General features: G+C 42.4%; 1 protein-coding gene across 3 annotated transcripts in view; it reads right to left on the bottom strand.

The window, feature by feature from the left end:
* fam120b (family with sequence similarity 120 member B) overlaps positions 1-23,707 on the bottom strand; it is a 44,802-nt gene extending 21,095 nt beyond the window's left edge. Inside the window, exons 1-14 of one of the 3 annotated variants that reach the window (XM_080767258.1) lie at positions 23,635-23,707; positions 22,947-23,084; positions 22,241-22,431; positions 21,707-21,840; positions 21,258-21,380; positions 20,640-20,831; positions 19,666-19,912; positions 19,175-19,352; positions 18,128-18,226; positions 16,287-16,459; positions 12,687-12,779; positions 8,162-8,368; positions 7,852-8,005; positions 1,555-1,917 (exon numbers count right to left, since the gene is read on the bottom strand). In XM_080767258.1, the coding sequence (XP_080623384.1) occupies positions 1,571-1,917; positions 7,852-8,005; positions 8,162-8,368; positions 12,687-12,779; positions 16,287-16,459; positions 18,128-18,226; positions 19,175-19,352; positions 19,666-19,912; positions 20,640-20,831; positions 21,258-21,380; positions 21,707-21,840; positions 22,241-22,431; positions 22,947-23,082 (2,274 nt within the window). In that variant the 5' untranslated portion in view covers positions 23,083-23,084; positions 23,635-23,707 and the 3' untranslated portion in view covers positions 1,555-1,570. Of the gene's footprint in view, positions 1-1,372; positions 1,918-7,851; positions 8,006-8,161; positions 8,369-12,686; positions 12,780-16,286; positions 16,460-18,127; positions 18,227-19,174; positions 19,353-19,665; positions 19,913-20,639; positions 20,832-21,257; positions 21,381-21,706; positions 21,841-22,240; positions 22,432-22,946; positions 23,085-23,634 lie in introns of those variants that run through there. The other 2 variants (XM_080767257.1, XM_080767259.1) reach the window with 2 other exon arrangements.
* Between the last annotated feature and the right edge of the window lie 3,720 nt (positions 23,708-27,427).

Genomic DNA, 27,427 nt, shown 5'->3' with positions numbered 1-27,427 from the left:
TCTGCACGTCCTCCATCCTCCTCCTCCTCCACAACACAGCCAGCACATCCCTCCACATGTTATTGTTATGATCTGAAGGAGTTGAGTGTACACACGTGTGTGTGTGTGTGTGTGTGTGCTCACGCGTGCGAGGGTGCGTGAGTGCGCCCCACCCTTGTCCTCCCCTCCCCTCCCCTCCCCACATAAACCCCCCCCCCCCCCCCCCCTTCACCCGCTACACCACAACACAACTACCCCTCAAACAAACACAAGGCCACATCCCCCTTTTGGCCCGGTTGAGTATATTCTCAAGTCGTGCTGCCCCTGGGTGATGATGGGGAAAGACATTCAGAGAAAAGGCCCTCTCTAGCCTTTGATTCTGTCAGCCATTCAACAGCCTCTCCATCAGCGCACAAATGGAGAGCATAGAAACATGGGACATAGAACCACCAATGCGGCTGCATTAGTACAGCACACGAGTCCTTTAAAAGTTCTATACCTTTGAGTAAAGATCAATGTGGAAGGAGGTAAGAGGGTGGCGAACTTTAAAGAGGATCCAGCTCTGTGCAGTTGAGGTAGAAAAATCTATTATTTTCGTTAGATTTAAATAAATAAAAAACAAGGTTTATTTTAGGACCAAGTGTTTGGGCCTGGATGGGCCTTCTTCAGGGTCAACTGGCTCAGAAGCAATTTCTCATGTTTATTTGAGAGCGTTCACAAATTAACATGAAAAAATATAAATCATATAAGCATAAATAGCTTGCTGCTTAGCAGAAATGGAAATAAAAAAATGATAAAATCCCACCCGTGTGAAGTGATGGGCGCTCGTGTCACCGTACAAATTTACGGCACATTTGGCGGACATTTGACCTAATTTCTCCTTTTAAAAGAAATATATTTTTAAAGATATTTAAAAAGGCTGGAACATATGCATGTGTTTCTGTTAATTCGGTATACAGTAGGAAAGATCAGATCAGGATGTGGAACTTTCATGGCATCCTTTTCCTCTCTGGATAGATTCTTACGATGTTCACAGGCAGCCAAGAGGAAGACCCAGCCATAGGCAAGACCATAGACTATGTAGTCCTCATTCACCTAACTTATAGTAGCATACACATAGTGTACACTACACTACAGTACACACCACTCACTCACACTGCATGCTATTGCAAAGCATTGTTAACATTCTACATAGCCATAACATCTCCCTGGGACCAATATTAGAAGACCACCCGTGGGTCCTGGCACTCAATACATTGAAAACCAACACTACCAGAGGACCAGATCATAAAAGAGAGCTTTACATAATAGTACAGATTAATACAGAAACATGTTTTTTTTAATTAAGATTATTTAGATTTCCCTTGATAGAGAAACAGGAAAGACGGGAGAACGAAGCAAAGAGCCTCCGGTTGGATTCAACATTCCAGCTGCCAGAAGGACATTATTTATGTGGGGGTTCACTCTTGCCAGCTAGGAGCGACCCAGAAAAATTCCAGTACAAGTTAACAATGTCAAATTCATGGCTATTAAGTAGAAATGATTATGTTTTAGTGCTGCTGTTGTTGTTTTTACCTACAGTAGAAGCCAGTTAGTATCTCCCTCTGTTGGGGTGTCTAGAGTGTGCTGGAGGAGGATGAGGAACTCCAGCCTGGTAGTACTCTCCTCTCGTCTCGTCTCTTTGCTGCCCTCCCCTTGCCCTTCCTTGGTTGTGGAATCCACGTGGCTCCCCTCTCGTCCCTCCCATGTCCCTCCATGATCCACCTGAGTGCTGGCGGTCTCCTCTCGTCCCTCCCATGTCCCTCCATGATCCACCTGAGTGCTGGCGGTCTCCTCTCGTCCCTCCCCTGTGCCTCCAAGATCCACCCGAGTGCTGTGGGTCTCTTCTCCAGTCATCATCACTCTCCCTCAAGCCCCCTCGGCCACCCCTCGATCGCCCTGAAGATTAAACACAAGCTAGGGTTGAGTTCAAGATGGAATGCCGTGATTGTGGTACTTTTTTCGTTTTGTTATGTGTCTGTGGGGTTAACATTGCATCTAATAGACCCCCAAGGTGTGGTTATAATATTAAAATATTCCGAAATATTCCTCTCAGGGATCTATCTATACAATTTACAATTTAGGCATTTAGCAGACGCTCTTAATCCAGAGCGACTTACATTAAGCAAGAACAAAAAAGCATGGGAATAAATCACATAAAAAGCATTTATCATGAAACATGCGTATAAGAACGTAACAGTGTAACAGTAAATATCTATATTGTAAGGGCCAAATGAGTACCAAGGTCAAGCACATTCATGTAACCTTGGGGTGGCGCTGTTGTTTACTTAAGTATCAAGTTCACGGGTATGGTGAGGGAGGATTGACCCGGAAGGGGCAAATGGTTTCGACCGCAGGTATGCTACCACTGTCAAATGCTGTGTGGAGAAATGCTTGTCAGAGAATATCCATTGTTTGTGTCTACTCTATACTGATTATTGTTTCATTTTGAAATCACGCAGATACTGATGCCATACTCATGCACTGCTTGGAACTAAATGTGTCAAAGGCAAGAAGAGCTGCCTACCTGTGTATTTATTATCGCATTGTGGGGCTGACACAGAACAAATGGCATTTAAACAGCGCGTCAACCAGGTTCAACTACGGGATCAACTCCTCGAGAGCTAAGACGGGGCTCTCACATATATAATGAAACTATACATATAAACTATACATATATACTATACTATGCTATACATTATGTACTATGACGTGCTATGACTACATACAATGCAATTATAGTGCTGTCTACATAACATGCTATCAGTCTGTATCAAATGCTATCTAAGTCTACAGAAATGCTATCTAAGGGGGTAGGGTAAGTGCTATGGGCCATGATGGAGTCTGAAAAGGTGGGTCTATCTATCTATCTATCTATCTATCAATCTATCTATCCGATCTGAACCACCACCACTTATGATTGGATCTTAGTGTTCTTTCGGATAAATCTGGTCATTTTGTGGACACAGCAAGGACAGTGACACAAAGAATTAGAAGTGTGTGTGACCTGTAGTGTCACTTACGATGGAATAGAATATGTTATTGGCATCATTTAGGAGCAACCATAAAAAGCAACAAAATGTATTAAATCACAAAAATACAAAGATTGTTGCTAATAAATATTCTCTGCTGGTTAGTTTTGTTGGATGTGAGCTGATCTCCGGTCAGAGAGAGTATATGTGACACCAAGGTATATTTCAACGGACTAGCAGGTTTATTTCTCCTTAATCCATGAAACCGTGGTTTCTACAAACAGAGCAAACGAATGAATACATTAGCAAAGAATAAAGTACCATATGAATACCATATGACAATATATATACAATGGCAAGTATATATGTAGTAGGTTTTGTTTTGGTTCCCATATTATTTGTTTTGCTAGAAAAATAATTGTATTATGTCATACACGTGACGCAATGCATTCATTTGCGATGCGTCGATTATCGAACAGATATTTTTGGTATACGGTTTAAGGTTAAGGTGCATTAAGGTTTTAAATTATTCTACTGTTTGGATGGTAAATGGAAAATTGTGCATTTAATATTTTTATAGCGCTTTTATTCAAAGTGCTTTACATAGATTGTGCATTACATTAACCCATTCACACACACATCCATACACCGACGGCGAAGGAAACCATGCAAGGCACCAACCTGCACATAGGGAGCAATTAGGCATTCAGAGTCTTGCTCAAGGACACTTCGACACTAACTCTGGGGGAGCCCGGTGGCTGCCACTCTATCGCTGAGCCATTCCCGCCCCCATGGCTGGTTGGTTAGAGTGGTTTCTATTTTTTTTGGAAGTGTGTGTGTGTGTGTGTGTGTGTGCACGTGCGTGCGTTGTATATATAAATATATTATATATATATGAGAGTCACATCCTGATTTGCTGTTGAAATGTAATTGTGAGGGCAGTCAGGCAGTAAAGATATTTGCTGAGGAGACTAAACATCAGGCCTGCTTCCAAACAAAAACCAAAGTGGGCTCTCAGTGCTACCACATAGCGCCACTGCTGCTCTCTCTCTTTCTTTCTCTCTCTTTCCTCTCTCGCACGCACGCACGCACACACACATGGTACAAGCGCAGGCATATACGTACGCGAGTACATATGCAGGCATACACATAAGGGAGCACACACACACTCTCACAAACACACACACACACACACACACACACACACACACACACACACACACACACACACACACACACACACAAATACCATCTCCCCACAGCTCTGTAGTAATGATTGGTGTCTACGTCTGGCAGAAATGAAACATTGAGGTAAAAAGAGTTGTATCACATTCCATCTATAAAACCAGAAACATCCTCCAGAGACCCACAATACTTGACGGGGACAGAAGGGAGACAGTTTGGCGCAAATCAAAGTCTCTGTGCCTACATGGCACACAGCTGTTTTCTACAATTTGCTGGAGACATTAAGTCACTTTGTCTAGAGCTGTAAACTGTCGATTAACAGCTGGGTTCACCTTTCATTGTTCAATTATTTACAAACATTTACTTGTGTGCAAGACTGTAGCACGGTCCAGGTCCGAAACGGAGCCGAGAAGGATTGGATCTGGTCTGAAATGGAACAGAGAAGGATTGGATCTGGTCTGAAATGGAACAGAGAAGGATTGGATCTGGTCCGAAACAGAGCAGAGAAGGATTGGATCTGGTCCGAAACCGAGGCGAGAAGGATTGGATCGGGTCCGAAACGGAGCCTAGAAGGATTGGATCTGGTCCGAAACAGAGCAGAGAAGGATTGGATCTGGTCCGAAACCGAGGCGAGAAGGATTGGATCGGGTCCGAAACAGAGCAGAGAAGGATTGGATCTGGTCCGAAACAGAGCAGAGAAGGATTGGATCTGGTCCGAAACAGAGCAGAGAAGGATTGGATCTGGTCCGAAACGGAGCAGAGAAGGATTGGATCTGGTCCGAAACAGAGCAGAGAAGGATTGGATCTGGTCCGAAACAGAGCAGAGAAGGATTGGATCGGGTCCGAAACAGAGCAGAGAAGGATTGGATCGGGTCCGAAACCGAGGCGAGAAGGATTGGATCGGGTCCGAAACGGAGCCGAGAAGGATTGGATCTGGTCCGAAACAGAGCAGAGAAGGATTGGATCTGGTCCGAAACAGAGCAGAGAAGGATTGGATCTGGTCCGAAACAGAGCAGAGAAGGATTGGATCTGGTCCGAAATGGAACAGAGAAGGATTGGATCTGGTCCGAAACAGAGCAGAGAAGGATTGGATCTGGTCCGAAACAGAGCAGAGAAGGATTGGATCTGGTCCGAAACAGAGCAGAGAAGGATTGGATCTGGTCCGAAATGGAACAGAGAAGGATTGGATCTGGTCCGAAACGGAGCAGAGAAGATTGATTGATTGAAAAATGTATTAACAGTTTGTAGAATTACAGTACATTTCAAGCACAAACTCAATACAGAGACGACCCAATTAAGCATTACACTTGTTTACAACAGGGTCCACATTGTTCAATTCATCAAAACATATAGAGACATACAAATAGACACTTCTATGTAGTTAAAGAACAGAACAGGAATTCATCATATATAAGCAAAAAGGGAAAAGATACATATACAGTGAGGGGAGAAAGGGGGGGGGTCTGGTCTGAAACGGAGCCGAGAGGATTGGATCGGGTCCGAAAGTATCCAGAGTATTGAAAAAAAAAAGGAAAAATGTATCCTTAAGCTGATCCGTCCTTCCTTCCTTCCTTTCCTTCCTTTCCTTCCTTGTACAAAGTAGTGTTGTGCAGGCCGACCTCGCAGTTACCCGCGGTAACTGAGTGGATTATACAACCTTTGCATGCTTCAGTACCAAATCTTCTGTGATTGAATCAGCTATGTCATCATTCAGTATTGTCAAATAAATGCATAGGCAGGCTACAGACATAAATGTATACCAACAACAGCAGCACAATTATTTAAACGTTTTGGATTAAGTTATCTTTATAGTGAAAAAAAACCCAGATATACAATCTCACAACAGTTGCAATGCAACATGTTGTGAGGTTGTAGATCAACTATTTTGGCTATTCTTTGTATAGCACCATTTGTTGGTTAATCAGACTAATGGATGTACTCGATAAAAAAATTAAAATAAAATCCACTCATAATGTTCTGTTGTCGATTTGTTGATATATTAAAAGACAATAAATTACTTCTCGGTTATTCGATTAACCTACATCAGCACCATAGGTCTGTTATTGGTTCTACATAATTATCAGCTTCGATTAGGCATGTAACGATATATCGTATATCGATATATATCGATATTAATCCCGACGATATGAATAGATTCAAATCGATTTTCAAGGGGGGCTAGTGTTAAGTGAAATGTGTGCTTTAGTCATATTCCATTATTGCGAACGCAGTGATTGCGAACGCAATGAGCACTTACTATGAGACCTAGCAGATCATGTCTGTCTGTCTGTGTGTGTGTCTGTCTGTCTGTCTGTCCCACTTTTGTGCCCATATATGGAGCTGAGTGATTTGTGTCACCATGACTCAGCCATAACCATATAAGGAGTCCCCAAAGCAGCTATACGTCCAAAACCCAAATATGTACGAGCTGCGTTCGCTTCCCGCGTTTGCGCGTCTTACTGGTTCAAGTGCTTTTGGAGAGACATGATAGTCACTTTCAGTAGTGTAGTAAAAATGCAATTCATTATAGAGCACTGTAGAGGGGAGCTGTGTGTGTCTGTGCCCAGGTGATGATGGTCGTTGATGCTCATCAAGGAAGGCAATTATGTCAAAAGTAATGCTACTTTTTTTGCAATGTAGTTAAATAAAAGATCTCAGGGGGAAGATAAATCATATAAAATTTAAAAAACGGTAATTAAAAATATCGTGAAAAATCGTATCGTGAACCTCATATGGTGATACGAATCTTATCGTGAGTTGAGTGAATCGTTACATGCCTAGCTTCGATACATCTTCAGTTAATTGCACACTAGATGCTGACACTGTTGTCTTATACATTCTGGAACGCTGGCACACCATGTAAATGTACACACGGAGGCAGCTTTGTTTGGTTCCGTGTTAAAACAGCAAAGTTGGCATTAATGGCACTCTTCTTTACGCCATTATTGTGGGATGTGTGTATAAAAGTGGCTAGAGAGAGACAGAGAAAGGGAGAGGTCTGTAATCTGTTAGTCTTGTTGTGTGTCTTAAAATAGAGCTCTCTCTGCCTATAAACAGAACCCTGCTATTACTACCGCTCTGACAAAGCATGTCTAGGAACCAAGCGTGTGTGCTGGAGTGTATGTGTGTGTGCGCGCATGTGTGTACACACACACACACACACACACACACACACACACACACACACACACACACACACACACACACACACACACTGGGGGGTGGGGGTGATGTGTGTGGCCACAGCACACATGGAGCTCATTACAGTGCGGCCCTCTGGGTAATGTGGTTCTGTGAGGGGCACCAAAGAACTACAACCACACATTCTACAACTGTCAAGTTTAATGCGCCTCTGACATTTTCTTCCTTTTATTTTCACTTTGCTCTTTTCCATCTTGTGAATTGATTGGAGTTGGAATAACACTGAAGCCACCAAAATCAATGCAGGCCTCAATAGCTTTCCAACGCTTCAAGATAAAATATAATAATTTTAATAATATAACCCCCGGAAACAAATGTAATTCTTATAGCCTTTAGCCAACATGGCTCATATTTCTCAGGTCTAATTGTTTCAGCCCCTGTTATGTTTACAAAGCTTACAGGAATAGTATATAGGGGCAAAAGGATGAAAGTGAAGGCACTACAAAGCTTACAGCGTGTGTGTTTAGACTCTCACCTATGTGTGCGGAGCCAGCACTGCTTCCGTCTCCACAGCTGGGTTCCAAAGTGCGGGTTCCAGTTCTGGGTTTAGACTGCAGGGTCCTGCCTCTCTTCCTGCACACTTCTAGAAGTTGCTCCTTCAGATGGAGGAGCAGGGACTGACAGGAGGACTGCAGAGAAGAGACATTGTTAAGAATGACCAACACATTTGTATTAATAAACTCAAACTCCTCCAGGGGTAGTACACTTTTAGAAAATAGACCTGTCCCATAGTCGATAATTGGATTTGATGATAATTTAACCATTTCACATTTTGTTACACTCACATCGTCGCCTGCTGTCATCACGAGTGTGGCACCATTGTGCGCCTGCAGGTACTTGGCGTGGTACAGGCGGCCATCGAAGCTGTGCCAGGGCATCATGGCGTGGATGGGCAGCGGGCAGCCACTAGCGCAGTTTGCACCCAGGAGGTGAGCCAGCCCTCGGACATAAAGATGACCCAGTTGCACTGCGCGGCTGGAGAGTCCATGCAGCTGCCGGTCATATAAAACTTGATTATTTATTAACACGGTGGTTTTCAAATAGTGGTAAGGGGCCCACCAGTGGTCCTTGAGGAGGTTCCACGCTGAATGATGGAGAGTTGAGAACCAAATGGACAAATAAATGTTACGCTCTCGAGAGTTAAATTATTGTTAAAAATCTTAAGGACCACTTCACCACTTTTACACCTATCTTCATAAGTTCATACACTAGGTCCTCAATAATAATCATGATAAAAATGGCACAATTTTTTTCTACTCCAAGCTAATATTCTAGTCCTGAAAAGTTGCAATGCAAAAATGGAAGCAATCGTTCTCACGATAATAAAAATCTCAACATATTTGTAAAAAATATATACGTTTTAGGCTAAGGGCTGTATTTTGTGTGTCTTAAGTACCAGGTCTTATTCCCTAACTTGAGTAAACTAAAGACCTGGAGGCGTGATCAATGCCATTTGGCTATTCTGAGTGGCCAAAGAGCATTGATCACGCCTCCAGGTCTTTAGTTTACTCAAGTTAGAGAATAAGACCTGGTACTTAAGACACGCAAAATACAGCCTTTTTAAATGTCATCAAATGGCGGTCCGTGCCTCAAATGCCAAATAAAGAATGGACCTTGATAAGAAAAAGGTTGAAAACCACTGTATTATCGGACTGTTGATGCTACATGAATAAATCAATACCATAATTGGTTTATATTTGGTTTATAACCACTGTTACTGTCCACCTCTCTTTGGCATCTGTTCACATGTCCCTCACAGATGGACACTGTCTAATAACGGAGTATGTCCATGGGCATAACACCATCTGGCCTCCTTTCTCCAAAGATCACCTCGGCTCAAGCATGGCAACGATTTTCTTCTATTGCTGTATGCTGCCACCAATTACGCAAGGATTTTACTAAAAACTAAAAACTGACTTGTACACAAACACACTCCATGCGTCCTGCATGTCCCATCGCCTGAAGGGTTGCAACACTCTGATTGGTTCAGAAACTTCAGAGCCAGCGTTTCAAGCTGAAACTTCGAAATAAAATGCCCAAATGAACCATTTCACCCCATTTTTAACACCTTTGACCACCTTGGTAATAACATCCTGCATCTGATGATGCTACTGCCCAGGTGTGTAATGCTTTTAGCATAACCTTTGACTATACTACCTTAACTGTTGATAAGGATGTTAATAAAGTATTCAATTAATCAATTAATTAATTTACACAGACAAATGCAGAAGGTAACCAATGGTGTCAGTGCAAAATTAGCACTCCGGATTGGAACTCTTAGAACTCTCATTTGCATAGACATTACATAGAAACTTGAAACTAATCTAATCTTTTGCGCCACGCTGGGCTACGAAAGGGTGTACAAATGGAACCAATGAGCATTTTACAGTGTACTATGACCAGAGCATGTTGATGAGTTTAAAAGAAAAAAGAGAAGGAAAGAAAAATAGGGAGAAAGAAAGGAAGAAAGAAAGACAGGACAATAATAGCTAACTGAAATCTAATGAAAGTAACTGTTAACAGCAGGCAAATGTGCAGTGTGTGTGTGTGTGTGTGTGTGTGTGTGTGTGTCCTATGCTCTCACCTGTCGGCTGTCCGACAATGATAACAGACAGGAATAATTACCTGTCCACACACGTGCGCACACACACACACACACACACACACACACACACACACGCACACGCTTGCCATCTGCTCTCATCCAAACACAGATTCACACCTACAGCAAACACACATGATACAAACACACATGATACAAAATACTCCGCCAGGTAGGCGCGCACACACACACACACACACACACACACACACACACACACACACACACACACACACACACACACAAATGTAGAGCGCATAAGAGATAGTGATAGTGTGTGCACGTTTCTCAATTCTTATTTCTCTCACTTTGTGTTCAACACACAAAAGACACACAAAAAACTCTCTCTCTCTCACACGCACGCACGTGTGTGTGTCCAGTGGGGCGGAGCATGCATGGTGTAAATAGCTCCATGTGGTTGAGCGGCAGGCAGGACAGACAGGCGACTGTCGCCCCACACACCCCCTCACACACACACACACACACACACACACACACACACACACACACACACACAAGTTCAATGAGGAGGAATGTCGCAACGAAACCAACGCATCACAAAAATTACCAACAACCCCCTTCCCCCCAAACACAGAAGTTATTCTCTGTCTTGGGGCGTGCTGTTTGTGTGTGTGTGTGTGTGTGTGTGTGTGTGTGACGCGCGCACGTGTGTGTGTGTGTGTGTGTGTGTGTGTGTGTGTGTGTGTGCTGCGCACGTGTGTTTTTGTTGGATGTTTGTCCTGCTTGTTGTGAGTCCAGGACTTTAAAGACTGGTGGCTGCCATTGTTTCAGTGTGTGTTGTCAGCAACTATAGCTGCCTTGGTTTAGTTCCTTATCTAAAACCTTCAACACACACACCCACAGACACACTTATCAGTGACGGATCAATGGGTGAATGTGAGTGCGTGTGTGCACGACTGCACGTCACTGTGTGTTTCTCTGTGTGTTTGTTGGAGCTGTCTAAACACAGAGAGAGAGCCCCATTAGCTAAACGAATGAAAGTGTGCCTCCTATTCCCCCACGGAGATGAGCTATCCAGTAGTCAGTCACACGGCTAAAACCCCCCCTTCGGGCTCTGAAACACTCCCAAAGACCATGTTCAAATCGACGCCCAGCCCTAATTATTGTGTAGAAAACAGGCAAGCAGCAAAAAATACAAATTACTAGATGTGAGTATGGTAATTAAGCAGTAAAAATAAATGGGGCTCCAACAAGGCAAGCAAACAGCAGGGCCATTTTCCCAGAGGGTGGAAAATCACAGCGGACTTCTTACCGAGTCCATGTAGCCTTTTTAAGAAATAGGCTGCAGAGACGTTGAACACTGTGAAATGTGTTTATTTACAGGTCCATATTGGTTACATTTGTACACTCTCAGAGTTACGACGACACCACCTCAAAGTTACTTTGATGCATCATAATCCTAAAAGTCTTTATAGAAGCAACTGGTCCAAAGTGACATAATCATTAGATCCTACAAAAGCTACTAACGTTAAAGCTGAAATCCATAACTTTTCTTTACTGAATAAAATATGAATTTAACTGATCTGTGTGGTGTATAAACAACGCAACTGCAGTGGTTGCAGTTGGTCTACCTGCTCTTCTACCGACAACATTCTAAATCCTACACGGGTTGTGCTTATAACCACGCCCCACTTCTGTGGTCAACGCGGAAGTTCCTCTCGCCTGCAACAACTGCGGACTAGAACTCTATGGACAAGTCTAGAACGCGACGGAGGCCCGCCATCTCAAGCGAACTTGAGCCACGGAGACACCGTGGAGAAAGTTGCCGTGTCAAACGCTGCGTGGCTCGCTTAGCCAACTCAGGGCCGTTCGAGTTGTGACCCAATAGGCACAGAATAATAAATCATGTTCTGTTTGTTGTACATCCGTGAAAACAACAGATCTGCATGCCCACAATGAGTGTTGTGAGCTTGTAGATCTGCCGTTTTTGCAGAAGTACATTGATTTTTGACAGATGTTTGTCCATTTTTGCCCATGCTCATTAATTTTGTTGAATGTTCATAATTCTTTTTGCCAAATGGTCAAATGCCCAGAATTTGGAAGCTAGGGTTAAAAAAAAGTTAATGTAAAAATGTACATTATGCTGAACATAGGGCAAATGCTGTCACGCAAAATGGAATGAAATGTTATGGAATGCTACGGTTAATACCGTCTATTGATGATCTACAAAAATGGTTTTCAACCAGTGGTCCTTGAAGAGGTTCCAGGTGGTTCCCGGTTAAATGATGGAGAGCTGGTAACCAAATGGACCCTTATAGATCTTTAACTCTTGAGAGTGTAAAACTAAAGGGTCCACTTGGTTTAATGTTACACTCTCAAGAGATAAATTGTTGTTAAACATCGGCATTACTTAATTTACACGTCTACACAATTACAGAATGTACGTTAGCCTGTTATCGCTCCTATAGTACAAACATGGATACAGCATGGAACTGTGGACAGAATCTTATCTGACGACAAATATGAAAAGGGATGGAAAACCCCTGTCGTAGACCATTGGTTGAGGCTTGCTTGAGAGACAGCGTGACATGTACAGTATAGACATGTATAGGGATGCATAGCAGGGGTTACTAAAGCACGTTATCTCAACCCAACACAACGGTGGTTCCTGGTTCAGTCAGTTGACAACCCCTGATCTATGCTATATATATAACACCTGTGTGTGTACATGTGTGTCTGGAACTGACCTTGATACACTCAAGCTCCTGGGGGCTCTGGAGTCTCAGACACACAGCTTGACTTAGATAAGCATCCACGTCCTCCATGGACAGCTGCTGCACCTGAGCCAACGAGAATACACACACACACACACACACACACACACACACACACACACGCACACACACACACACACACACACACACACACACACACACACACACAGGTCTGGTCTGTATCTCTTGTATTCTGCTATGTTTTGTCTGCTGCCTGCACTGAAGTTAAACAGAGGAAGAAACAATGCTGCATGTTGGGAACAACAAGGTTGCTTAATTGTATGTACAAAACAAACCCTGGAGCTGTTTGAATAGAGTAGGGTGTTGGGGGGGTTGGGGGGTGTACAGAGTAGCAGAGAACAAATAGTCCGAGTGACAGCAGTAGCTGACTGCTTTCTCCCCAGTCTCTGTTTGTCTTTAACTGTCCATCTGTCTGTCTGACTGTGGGCCTGGCTCCAGATCTAGCCGTTTATTTTTCAGTCTGTCCATCTGTCTGTCTGTCCATCTGACTGAATGTCTTTGTTTAACCCATTAGGATCTGAGGCAGATTCTACAAATGTCTTCTAAACTGTTCTCTGAAAATGTCTATGTCAGTGGCTGTCAAACCTTTTCATGTCACAGATCCCCAAAATGATGTAATGATGTATTTGGTTGCAGGGACCCCCAGAAGCAAAGATTTGGAGTTTTAAATGTTCAAAGTGACGCGCTATATTAGTTTGTATATCTGCTACTTTTGAATAGCCAGATGTGCTTTGAGAACCAAATACAGTACGTAGCAAGAACTCTGTCAGTGGGTCGGTCTGTCTTTTGGATGCTCATCCTCGTCTGTTGTCTTGATCTGTTTGTCATAAGTCTCTGGCCAAGAGACTTCTCTTTTATCCTTTTTGGATTCTAGTCTAGACCAACTTTGCCACATGTTGACTATAAAATATACAGTCCTTACTTTGCCTGCATACTTCTAAATCATTTTTGAACACATCTGTCATCACTAGAGGAGATGCACTTTAATGTTTATGAGAAGCAGCGGTATGACAGAAAACATAATTTGTGTAACTATGATTGTACAAGATTTGGTTGTAAAGTTCAATAGATTAATAATAATGCTTCTAATAATGAACATCTGTAATTTCAGTGTAGATTTTGTAAGTACAGATGCATGTCCACTGCATTATACAACTGAATTGTTGCAATTAGATCCGATTATCATTTATATTTCACTTTAGTAATCAACAGGAAATTCAAGCAGTGATCGAGACATTGAGCGCTTGCTGGGATGTGCAACAAAGGCTTCCAGATACGTTTATATACTTTGAATTGAATTTCAGTTGAAATGAAGGTATTAAAAGGTGAATATTTTATAAACTTAAGACCACAGCTAAAAAGGAAAAAAAAAGCAATGACCTGAATAAGATCAATGTGATTTAAATGTTCAAACTGTCCTGGCTCTCAGATGCTTATCATGGCCATTGTTGACCACAGGACTGCTGTCAACACACCAGCCATTGAATAGACCAGTGTCTGTGGCTACATTGATGGTAATGGCTGACATCTAGCCACGACAAAGCAACATGGAAAAGACTGTCAACAACTGATGTTTATTTTCAAATCGCATGTGGACAAAAAGCAGATGAATTATTTGTTGTGCATTCATTACCAATGTAAATCTCAAATAGAAAGCTTGTTGCATGATGAAGTGTGACCAATACATTTCTTCCTTTCATTCTGTGTTTACACTAATCCCTAAGTACATAAGGGATACAAAACTTTATTGAAAGGCTCTATACTTAGTCTTAATATAAATAAAGAGGAGTGTGGCGACGTTTTGGTGACATTTTAATCAGATTAGAGTCATTGTTCTCAAAATGATTATCACAGACTGCATAAGCATGTCTGAAACTCGTATACCTTGTATGGCTGAAAACTATCCTGCAGCATTGGATTAATTGTTAATAATAATAATAATACACAAGAGAGAGTCAAACACCATTTTGATCAAATTGGAATTATAACTAGATTATTACCAGTATTATCATGTAACTGAGACACTGATGAACTAGCCTGGAATTCAGACTGATTGGCTACGTTTGGTGGACTTATTTTTCTCACTTCACCATCAGTCTGGCCAGGGTCCTATATTTGACTTGCATTTCCAAACATCACCAATTACGTAGGCACGACAGGAAGTGACTTCAGTTTTACATTAGGAAGACCCTGGTTGCAGTGGTCTGGACTCACCTGTTGCAGGCCGGTTCCATTTGGCGATAATGGTTGAAAGTAGTTGCAGTTGCAAGGAGCAACAATTGGTGTATATACATACATATTTTTTGTCCACACACCTTATCTATTGTTGTTGACTAGAATTACTTTGCCACACACTATGGGAAGAAGGAAATTGCGGGAGTTGACTCCACATGTAGTAACGGCGCGCATGTTGTAGTTGCATTCGTCCAAAGCAAACTTCAATTGAAATAAAATAAATGGTTTTTCATTTTCAGGTCATTAACGCTTTTCATGAGACAAAAGTAAATCTAAAATGCAATTTATAGCCTATTATAAAATCCCAGGTTGATATAATACACAATCCTCTGTGATCAGCAACTCACCAGAACATCTCACATTAAAAACGTTTGGATTGTCATGTTTGAAAGTATTCTACATGCAACACTGAGCCTGTAAGCTGTGTGATGCTAACGCGCCAACACCGTTAGCATGGTCTGTCTTGGTCAAATAAAAAACGGGCAATCTAGACACACAAGGTTACATGAGTTTATAATGTTACATCGTGTGTTTCTTTGGTAAACAACTCACGTTAGGTCTGCGCACACTGTACGTTGCTATGGCAACCTGTCATCAAATGCTGCTAACGTTGTGGTCACCACTGTTAGCATGTGTGCTATCAGGCAAAAGCTGAGATAGATATAAAACTACTGGCCAAAATGTCATACAAAACACAACACCTAAAATCGGAATGTTATTGTGACCTATTGAGCACAAACAGACCCTCATGATTTGCTTGCTGGACCTATAATTAATTTATTTGCATTAAATTTCCACTCGCCCATATAAATAAAAAGCAAGATGGCTGCCGATTGTGAGACTGTGAAAGGTAGTGTGGGGGCGGGCCTGGTGGGCCTATTAGAACACAGGGCAGTGTTGCCAGGTTTGCGAATTGTAAGCGAGTTGTAGTGTGTGTAAGTAGCGTGGTTAAAAGGCCTTGTTTCTGGCCCTGTTGGGGCAACAGCATATGTCCACCAATGTCCACATGTTTTCAATTGGCAAGTGGCCACATCTTTTGGCCACGTGACCAACTTTACAGATGTTAAAATAGATATTGTGGCCATGTTCTCTCATGTTCTCTGCAAAATGTTAGGAGCTAGGAGTAAAGTTGTCATTCAACAATAACTTAGGATAGGATTAAGGTTAACTTTGTTGTACAAGTAGTGGAAACCTACTACAAATCTTGTAGATCTGCCTTCTTTTGTTTAATATGGGTTTCTCACCCATAGAGACATGCCCAAAATGTGGGACAGCATTCTTTTTTAAAGTTGTTTAAAAAAGCAGAGCCATTATTACCTGAAGGACTATGTAAGTGACCAGACAAAGTGTGACCAGGAGATGATCTTCTATGGTTCCATGTAGCTCCAGGAACTCCTGGCAGTCAAAAACAGACAGGAAGGCTTTGAGACGGAGGGCAGAGACTTCAGGGCCACTGCTGAACCACAACAACTCCAGACTGGGCTGCTCTCCTTTTGGGAACACAAACACAGTCAAGTGTTCATTTGTAACTCCCCAAAATGTACAAAATGTATGTAACCAAATGTACATGATATACACAGTACAATCCTCAAAGTAGAAATGTAATCAAATGCATGTACATGCACAGTTAATTTATGCTTTTGTTGCTCGGAGAGCGTAAAAGCTAAATAAAATATCATGACTGAAAGATTGTGTCCCAATGTGCCATTTGTGAAACAGTGTGACAGGATCCTCCCACCATACTAGTTTCCTAAACAATTAACACAATATGTAAAATTATGATGTTTTAGTAATATTCCTGCTGTGAAGAAATTACAGATTGAGGCTTTAACCTTTGCTTTTATGAAATATCCAAGACCATTAGGATTTTACAGAAGATAAACATATTGCTAGTTTGACCACTTCAAATGCTCTGATGTTAATATAATAACCAAAAACAGAACATCTAGAAGCGAAGAGCTTGTAGATCAGCCATTTTCAATGCACAACATGCTCCCATAGATAGAAGACATGCTGGCTTCTATGGAATCCAAATGACTGAAATCAGTCGTGGCGACTGAGAACTTGAAACCATGCGTACAAATGTAACCAAATGGACCCGTGCGCATCCATTTGGTTACATTTGTACACTCTCGGAGCGAATGGAAAAATACAGCAATCTCACTGATCTCTTCGACTGCAAACTGAGTAGTGGTTTTGCTGTCTCAGGCAATTTTTTCATAATCACTGTGGTCTAAAAGCAGGATAGACGGGGGGACGTTTGGGGACAGGGCTGGGTTGCCTCAGAATAATTGCTTAAATCACATAAGGCAATATCTTATCAATTGACTGTGTAATTAACTTTAATGGCCTGCTGCTATGTTGCACATCAATGTTGCAGAGTAAACTATAACCACCGATGTACGATGGTAACATGCGAAAACAGCTGATCTGGGAGCTCACTAGATTGCGATGCGAGTTGAGCTGTTTTCCTCCTCAGTCTCTTCATTTGCACGAGAGAACACTTCTGGTAACGCCGAATCTTTCAGACGAAAGACGCTAAAGTGCCAAGCAGATTAGGGAGATTTCATTCTGAAAACGCCCACCTTCCCTTTCCCCCAAAAAACATGAAGCCAAATATTCCATTACTACATCGTGCTAGTAAGACGATCGTGCTCGTGCTAGTAAGACGCTAGGAAGAAGCGTTAATATGATATTGTAACCGAGATGCATCATGTGCTGGTTGCTGCCTTGCATGGTTTCCGCCGCCATCAGTGTGTGAATGGGTGAATGTAATGCGCAATCTATGTAGGTATATATAAATGTAGGTTTATCGAATCTTGTGGACCAGACCCATTGCAAGATGCTGTACTCTGTTGTCAAACCTAAGCCATTCCAGCCTGTCAAATGGGCAGGGGTGAGGTGGGTTTTGGGGAGTAGTAGCCTGACCAGTTTGTTTTGGGAAGTCTGGATCCTTGTTTTAAGGGCCTTTGAGGTGTTGTGGTACCAAGAGGTGCATGCATAGTCGAAGAAACCTTGTATGAGGGCTCCTGTTGGGGTCTTCAAGGTGTTTTTATTGACCAGTGAGGAGGTCTTGTACAGGAATCAGTTAATTATTATGCAATCCTAAAAGGTTGGCCACAAAACAAAGTATAAAAGGGAAGCGGATGATGCTGTACCTGAGGGAGGTGTGACAGGGCAGACCAAGTCTGCTTCCTTCAGAGGATTTCCAGGTGAGGCAAACCATTCCCTTACAACTGGTACATCCGTATTACGGTCTGGAAATACAAGAAGACAAACCATTATCTTAAAACTGGTACTACCGTCTGGAAACACAAGAAGACATTCCATTTGATGTGTGCTCAAAAACGACTGCCCTGGGACAACAATAATGGAAGATGACTCAAATGCAAATTCCAGTGGCAGTATCTTTATCTGTCCCTTCCAGATGCGGTTGTGTTTGTTCAGTGTACACATCAGAAGATCATACGAGCATCATTTGAAGGGCTTAACCACTTTATTTATTTTTATTAATTTTTATCCCACGATTTTGCAACGCAGTTTTTTCACCCAGTGCCAATTATCTATTCCTGGGCGCTACACTTCCTCTGCCAACCTGGGGGGGGCAGTGGACTGACCTCATGCCTCCTTTTATGCATGAGGAGTCCAAGCTGCTTCTTTTCACCTGACAGGGGGGAATTTCCCTGGCCGGACGTAGTGCGTGGAAGGAACACGTTATAACGACCAGTTCCTTTCACCTCCATCAGGCGCCCGGCTGGCCAGGGGGAGGTAGTTTTAGAGACCAGGATTACTGCATGTTTTTGAGGGTACCTACCCTAGGGGACACGGGAAGAACATGCAAACTCCACACAGAAGGGCCCTTTCGCCAACCCCACCTCGGGTATGGGCACTGATGACGCCCCCAGCGGGAATCAAACCCAGGACCTTCTAGCCGTGAGGCCACCGTGCCCCATGGCTTAACCACTTAAGCCCTATTTTATACTTCCTTGTATTTTGGTGTCACATGAACATTGTTGCGAGCTCACCACACATTACATTGCGATGCATTGTCAGCTTCTGTCAGCTAGACTGTATTTGTGTCTGCAGTGTGTGTGTGCGTGCGTGCGTGTCACTACCATGGTGCCTGTGCATCAGCAGACTGTCTGCAGTGTGTGTGTGTGTGTGTGTGTGTGTGTGTGTGTGTGTGTGTGTGTGTGTGTCACTACCATGCGTGCGCAGCAGTAGACTGTAGATGTGTTGTCTGCAGGTCTTGTAGACGAGGGCCTGAGGCGACAGTTCCTCATCCTCCTCATCCTCCACAGTGTTGCTACACTCCACCACTCCCTCACACAGAACGTTGTACACCATGAAACCCTGAGCCGACACATGCTGCTCTCTGCACGCCTGAGGAACAAACATGTCAGGATTATTAGAGCCAAAGGTTTATTAACATCTTCATGCAGGTCTATACATGGATTCTGAGTTTCTGACACACACACACACACACACACACACACACACACACACACACACACACACACACACACACACACACACACACACACACACACACAAAAATAATAAAAAGGGGTTCAAGTGGTTAATCAGACTCATGATTTTTTTTAATCGATTAGAATTGTTTTGCCTCAATTCGTTGGGCTTCTTGATTATTTGATTAATTAATAGGGGAAATAATCAATAGGATAATCGCAAATACCTTTATTATTTCAGGACTGACGTATTTCTCCATCACACAGCCAGAGCCCAGGGAAGAGTTTAGGAGATGATCCTGTTCAGGCAGAAAGTATGAGTGCAGTCCGATCTCCAGGTTCTTTCTGTCTGGAGCCGACAGAATAAGAGACCGGGGGATAAGCCCAGTCTCTGCTTCTTCTCTGCCCCACACAGAGCTCACCAGCTGGGCTACCGCCAAAACCTTCTCCCCCTGGGAAGGTGGATGGATTCTCCTGGAAGTGAGAAACCTAATGACTAATGTGGCGGTGCCGCTCTGAAAATAGAAGCTCACATATTGTGTGCTTGCAGATCAGCTATATTCCGCAAGTGACACAGCCATACAGTACGTATAAGTATATATTTAGATTTGACTGCAGGCGTACTGGATTGTATAACTGGAGGGGGTAAACGTTCAGCCTAGTACTAAAAGAAATCTGGATTTATTTTATACCTGATGTAATCCATTTTCTTTCCCTTTTTTTAAAACATAAGTTTATTGATTTTTCTTTACAACATAGTATTTTCTAAGCAATTATTCACATGTATTTTTCCCCCCACAACCACATGGCAGCACAAATTCTAAACAAAATCTTCAAAGAAACATCAGGAAATGTCCATAAATACAAAGCAAATGAACAAAAAAGAAAAACACATTACATACAGTTAAACAAACAAATGCTGTCCAGTATGTAATCCAGGTTTAGAAAATCAGTAACAGATGCTCTGAGTGAGAGACCCTCTAAAAAGATGTTGAGAGCAGATATGAATTACCGTATGTATAAAGTTTAGCACTCAAGTAAAATGTGTTGCTTAAAGTGTTTGTGTTCTTCCTGCCTTAGTAATGAGTTGGGAGTTGGACTGGTTGTTTTAAAGGAGCATAGTGAGTTACAATACGAAGGGAAATTAATTCCTCATTTAAATGTAATAAATAAAGTAATTAAAACAAATAACAACAGAGACCTGTATGTTGCCAATGCGTCGTTCCTGATGTGTTGCATCTGCACCTCTGCCACCACATCGTTGCCTAGGAGACAGGCCAACAGTGGAAGCTGGACAACGGTCAGTCCAATAGCCTGGCAGAGGATGTCTCTGTCATAGAGGATGGTGGTGAGGTCACTTAGCCGCAGTTTGGCCGCCGACAGGTAGGGAGCACTTTAAAAGATTTTTTTTAAAGCATTCATCTTTTTGCATTCAATCAAGGTCTGGATTCTGATTAATGAACGATTATTTAAAACATAGTGAAAATAGCAAATCTACAAGCACACGCATCACATCACGTTCAGAGCTTGTAGATCAGCTATTTCACTATTTTTGTTTGCCACCATTGTACATTATTATGTACAATGTGTTATGTGGTTAATCAGACTAAACGATTACAATTATATTTTGCCGATTTGTTGAAATATAAGAAATTAAAACAAATATATATAAAAAATAACCTACATTAATTCGGTTATTGGTTCTAAATATCGGTTTCGATATATTTTTGCCAGGTTAATTGCCAGTGATATAGGAACTAGTAGCACTTACGGTAGTAAAAGGAAACACAACAATAATAAGATAATTATCGTTACAAACCTGTCATAAATGATGAAGTCTGTGTCTTGTCCGAGAATGCCCATGCTCCCATGGCGCCGTGCATAGCTGGCAATCTCATAGTCTGCATTTTGAACTGAGCAGAACACCTCCTGACCCAATGACCTGCAATCATAAACAACATCTACTACAGTAACACAAACAACACCTGAGCAGTGTGTGTAAGTGTTAAATATTAATAATATCAACAGGGCAACAGAAGGTTTGCCTCCACCCCAAGTCTTAGACAGTATGTGTCGAAGTGTCCCCGAGAAAGACTCTTTCAAATAATAGCATCCACTGCTCCTCCTAATAGTTAGGATCTGTAAATGGCAGTGCTAAGGACAAATTTCATGTATGTGCAAATGTGCTGTGACAAAAAAATTAAGAAAAAATAAAATGCCCCACATCATCATATATTGATTATATCTCTTTCACACACAGTTATTAACCTGAGAGCAAAACGTGTGAAAGTGGCCAGGCCAGACGGTATACAGGAATGTCCTTTAACAGGCTGCTCTCCGTGGACCTTGATATGATGAAACAATTTAGAGATTTCCCTATATGCGTTCCGCCTCCTCTTCGCCTGAGAAAAGGACAGAAGAGAGCAGGGATACAGAGAAAGAAAGCACCATAGATGAATGACCACAATACCAACAGTCAGACACCCTCCCCAAAATCTAACCTAAACGCTAACCTCACAGGAAGCCACAGGTGATTTTTAACCCTCAGCACGGATTCGTTTTAACCTGCCACACACGTCGGGAGCCACAGGTAATTGTTAACCCACAGCACGGGTTTGTCTGACTAATTACTGTAGGACTGTAACTGTTGGTATGTATATATGTCTAACGTATGTTGTTCTCTTAGATAGCACTCAACAGCAGAGACATCCTGTGTGATTCCTAGCACTTGAAATATGTGGAACCTCAAAGAAAAAGGTCAGAAAATAAGATGAATTTAACTTGAAGATGAACATGTCCTACCCACTCCTGTCTCTTCTCCTCTTCCACCACCCCGTCAAAGAAGAAAACCAATCTGATGCCTGCAGAGGTGAAAGCCTCAATCCATCTCTCCAGGTGGGCCATGTACTCCTTCCACTGCCCCCCACACACCCAGTCCCTACAGGTGTACCAGTAACTGATGCAGCCCATACCATCCACCACCAACGTAGGACCTAGGAACAGAAGGTAAATGGAGCAGAAAGCAAGGTTGCATGCTTAGCAGATAAGGGCATATCACGTCTCATCTCCTGTATTATCATGCTTGAAGGCAAACAATCCGGGTCTAATCCTGCTAGTCATGACACAAAGAAACACGACTGGGATGAATCCGATATGGGGTAGGTGTGTGCACACACACAAGAGTGCGTGCCACGCACACACACACACACACACACACACACACACACACACACACAAGTACACACAAACGCACGCACATGCACGCACCTGCACGCACCTGCACGCGCATAAACACACACACACACACACACACACACACACACACACACACACACACAGTAAAACTGTCAGCTCTTTCATTTTAACATGCTAGACTTTCTTATTAGATAGATAGATAGATAGATAGATAGATAGATAGATAGATAGATAGATAGATAGATAGATAGATAGATAGATAGATAGATAGATAGATAGATAGATATTGACATTAGACCAAAGTCAACTCAACTGGAAATACTGGCTGTAATTGAGGCGCCATGCTGGTCTGTGGCTAAATGTTGCCTTGCCATCTCTTTCAGATCCACAGGAACACAGACCTTCGGACAACACTGTTCCATGAAGTACTGTAGACCTTTCACACCCATTTCTAGAGAGAGAGAGAGAGAGAGAGAGAGAGAGAGAGAGAGAGAGAGAGAGAGAGAGAGAGAGAGAGAGAGAGAGCATTTCATTAAGTTGTGGAAATTATTTCATCATCTCCAATGCTTCAAACAGTTCTATTTGTACAAGCGTTCAAGAATCAATAGAATATTATGTAGTGATATATCATAATATGAGTTATGAGGCAATGAAATGACTCAACGACCATAGGTTGCTGTAATTGTAAGTAATACGTAGGGCTATTGCTAAGTAGTAAGTAACTATCCCTGGTCCAGTGCGTCAGCGAGCACTGGACTTGGGCTAGTAAGTAACCAAAGGAATATTATATATTCTAAGGTTGGCTAATTCATGTCACGATAATACACATCACAGTGCTAATAAGGCTGTCATTCATATTCAATTCATCTGAGCTCAAGCTAAAGCGTGCCTGACTCGCTCAATCAGAAGCAAACGCCATGGTTTTACTCTCCAAACAATAATAATAATAATAATACAAATATAATAATGACGGATATTTCACCATTTAGGTTTTGACTTACTGATAGATCGTGGAAAGGAACTGAGGAAGCCCCCAGTATGCGAGCAGCGCAGCGGCTGTTGTCGTATGCAAATTACTTCCTATTTACTACACGTTGCGTCATCACGTTGCAAAACAAAGAGCACGTGCTCGGCGCATGGAGAAAGCAAGCAGCGAGCAGGGAAAAAGTATTCACATTTTACACATTTTAAGCTCGACGCATTGAGAGCTTGTATTATTTGTATATCGGCTATTTTCAAGTTGCAGAAATGTATATAGGGCTGAAGTGGTTAATGTCTTGTAATAATGTATGTTTCGTAATAATAATCCAAATCTACAAAGTAAGATTCTAAAATAAATGCAGTTATTAATTTACACGACTGACCACCACCCCCCAATACAATTTGACTGCTACAATAACCTTAATAATAGAGAAAATACATCATAAATAAATACATCCCTATATTAGGGATGTGCCGATGAGACATTTTGGGCGATATTTTGACCTCCTAAAATAATTTGGCGAACCCCAAGGGGTTGCGACGTTTGGATCGATTTTGTGCAATGTCAGAGTTATAGTTAGATGATCATGTGTCATTCCAGGTTCCATTTGGTTCTTCTTCTTCTCTGAGAATTTCCCCTTGGGCATCAATAAATTAGGTTTATTATACCAACTGTGGAGTGGAGTCTACAAATATAGCCTTAATGGTAATTAACTTATTTTGTAATACCCTGTTTGGAATGCTTGTTGGCATCAAGACTTTCACTCCAGCCCAAACAGCCAACACAGAGCTAATGTCTGTATTAAAGTACTGTACAGTACACTACAATATATCGAGACAAATTATATATTGGTCTAAACTTGCAGAACTTCCTTTTTGATGATGAATTGAATCTGGATGACCTCACACATGATCAAAGTATACTCTCCTCTGATACAAAAACCAGGAATATCATTATGACTGGCTGGTGCTGCACATTACAATCTTCAGTGTTCTATGTCATTGTATCCTCTCCAGACAAGTATATTCAGCAATAGGCTAATTATCCAAGAATGGGCTCTTCCTGGAGTTGTAAGTTATTAGGCCTACTACCGCCTACCTTCAACACAAAGCATCCAGCCTATTGTATGTGGACACCAAGCATACAGAACAGGACATATGCTGGCTGTCAGTCCAGCTGTCAGCATCTGTCCTGCCCCAGCCACATGTTACAATGGCCTCTCCACACAGCTCCACCCCTCCCAGTGATCCATTCAGGGACCAAGAGGGCCTGTGTGTCGTAAATCAGCAACACCCCCACCCTATACCGTTGTGACCGGTGGGCTTATCTTCCTGCTTGATGGTTTTTCAATGCCTTACGTTTTGTTCTGGAGTCTGGACCTATATATGCAGCATAGCCTATTACAACATAAAGTTTTCTTAAAATATGCTACTGGCCATAGCATGAATCCATAGCTGACCCATTAAGTTGGAAATATATTCAATTTAAAAACTTCACTAAACGGGTTACATGTGGCTCTTAGTCTAAAGAGTAACCGTACCATGAGACTTTTCAATTCATCAGCAGAGGATAATAAAGGAATTTTAATCAAATTTGTTATACCCTTTGGACTCTCACTGGATTCTGAAATTTGGAAAGGCATAGGGTCAGTCCAGCCTAAAGAATTTTACAGGCTGAATCATACTCTAACCAATAACCAGCCCCATTATGCTTTATTTGTACACAAAAACAACTGAAAATAGATTATCATATTTTCTATGAGCAATACCGTTGTGTAACAGAGTATAAAATAGTCGTTGTGTCCATGATGTGTACACAAAGGCCTGGGGCTTGTAGGACCATACTTCCCGTGATGCAGCAGCGTTTTCACTGGTTGCCTATTCATGGTAGATCCTTTCATGTACCTCCGAAACGTCCAAGACGCACTTCTCCTCCTCTCATCCCCGCTCTATGCCCCCCGCCCCTTCTCTTTCCTTTTTTCCTCTCCTTTCTCTCCCCTTCAGGTCTCCTCTTTCTGTTCTTCACCCCCCCCCCCCCCCCCCTGTCTTTTTTGCTTTCTCCTCTGTCCTCCCCCCTCCTTCTCTCCTTTCTCTTCTGACCAAAGCTTGACTCAGGAGAAACAGAGGCAGATGTTCCTGAAGCACGCGACTACCCTTCAAACCCCCCACCCACAACAAACACCACCACCGCACACACCCAACCCCCCACATTGGAGTGGCCCAGCGGTTACTAACTGAAAGAGTGGACAAGGCAGGCACAAAATACACACACACACACACACACACACACACACACAAGCTCGTGCGCCCCTGTGCTGCCCGAATATCCCCATGTCCTCCTGATCCCAGCCACCCCAGGGTCAGGCTTGATGTCACAGTCCATGGCCGAGGGTCTCTCTGGGCAGCTGGTCCAACTAATCCTCCTCACGGAGGCCACTGGTTCTTAAACTATAGGCCGAGGACCCCCAGGAGAGCACACAGAAGAGAACTCGGGGCAGTGGGTAATTTGCTCAGATTTGATGATGATGATAGTAGGCAGGTAAACCTTGGGTGGGTTTGGACGTCCTGTCACTGTCAGTTCCAAAGCAAACGTAAACATAATTATGTTTAATAAGCCTTAGACTTAATAGGATCATTTTTTGAGGAGCACTATAGCCCCTCCAATACATGGCTTTCCGAAATGACTAGGCCAGCAAAGTCTATGGAATTGTAATGTTTGTTTAGAGCCTAATTAGGCTATAAATGTCCCGTCCCAGCCAAGTCTGGACTTTAATGTTTGTTTAGGGTAAATGACGGTGTAATTCGTGCCAGCCAAGTCTATGGATTTCAATGTTTGTTTAGGGTAAATAATCAGCGACGTCATCTCGTTGATATAAATACATCTTGTAATAAATGTATTTCATTTTTCACGGACACGAGAACATCAACATCTGGGTTCCCCTAACTCACTTCAAACGAGTGTTACGAGTGTAATATTTCTCGTTCATGTTTTGGGCCCAAATCAGCATCGGAACTTTTACTGTAAATCTACATTTATATATTTTATTTGTTCAATTGGCCAAAACATAACACGCACGCACACACGCGCACACACACACACACACACACACACACACACACACACATATAGTATACATATATATTATTATTATATATTTAATCACACCTGTGTGAAGTGAGGGGCGCTAATATATTAAAGTCTAACTCATGTTGCTATATGTGATGTAATGATGAGGTAAAACAAACAGGGACAAAACAAACATTAAATTCTCTTTATTGTCAATGGCGTTTTTAAAACAAACATTGAACTAAAAACAAACATTAAACTTGAATATAGGAGCGCAGAGCGCCCCTCTAAAATATTGGGAGGTTGATTCCAGAATCCAGACTAAAACAGGCAGTTTAGTTGTATTCTTTCTATGAGATGACCCATGCAAAACCGACCCATTTAGTCTTGGCTCTAATTGAATAATCCAGAAAGCCCCTGCATCTCCCTGTGGACTTTAATGCTATAATAACTGCAGAGTAGAGCACGGCGTTCAGTGAATCAGTGAGTGCACAGAGAAATGGATGGTTAGCCTTCGTGGGAACCTCAACATCATCACCATCACACACACACACACACACACACACACACACACACACACACACACACAGTGACCATATGGCCACCTCATACCGTTGCATCGTTGCATGCTTCCACTGCGATTTGGCTTGATTGCTGGGGGAGCAACAAGTAGCTTCACCCTCAGTCGTCGTATGGAGAGAGAGAGAGAGAGAGAGAGAGAGAGAGAGAGAGAGAGAGAGAGAGAG

The sequence above is a fragment of the Protomyctophum bolini genome (genome assembly GCF_963924005.1).
Source record: "Protomyctophum bolini genome assembly, chromosome: 1".
NCBI lineage: Eukaryota > Metazoa > Chordata > Actinopteri > Myctophiformes > Myctophidae > Protomyctophum > Protomyctophum bolini.
This window is presented reverse-complemented; position numbering and strand designations above follow the sequence as displayed.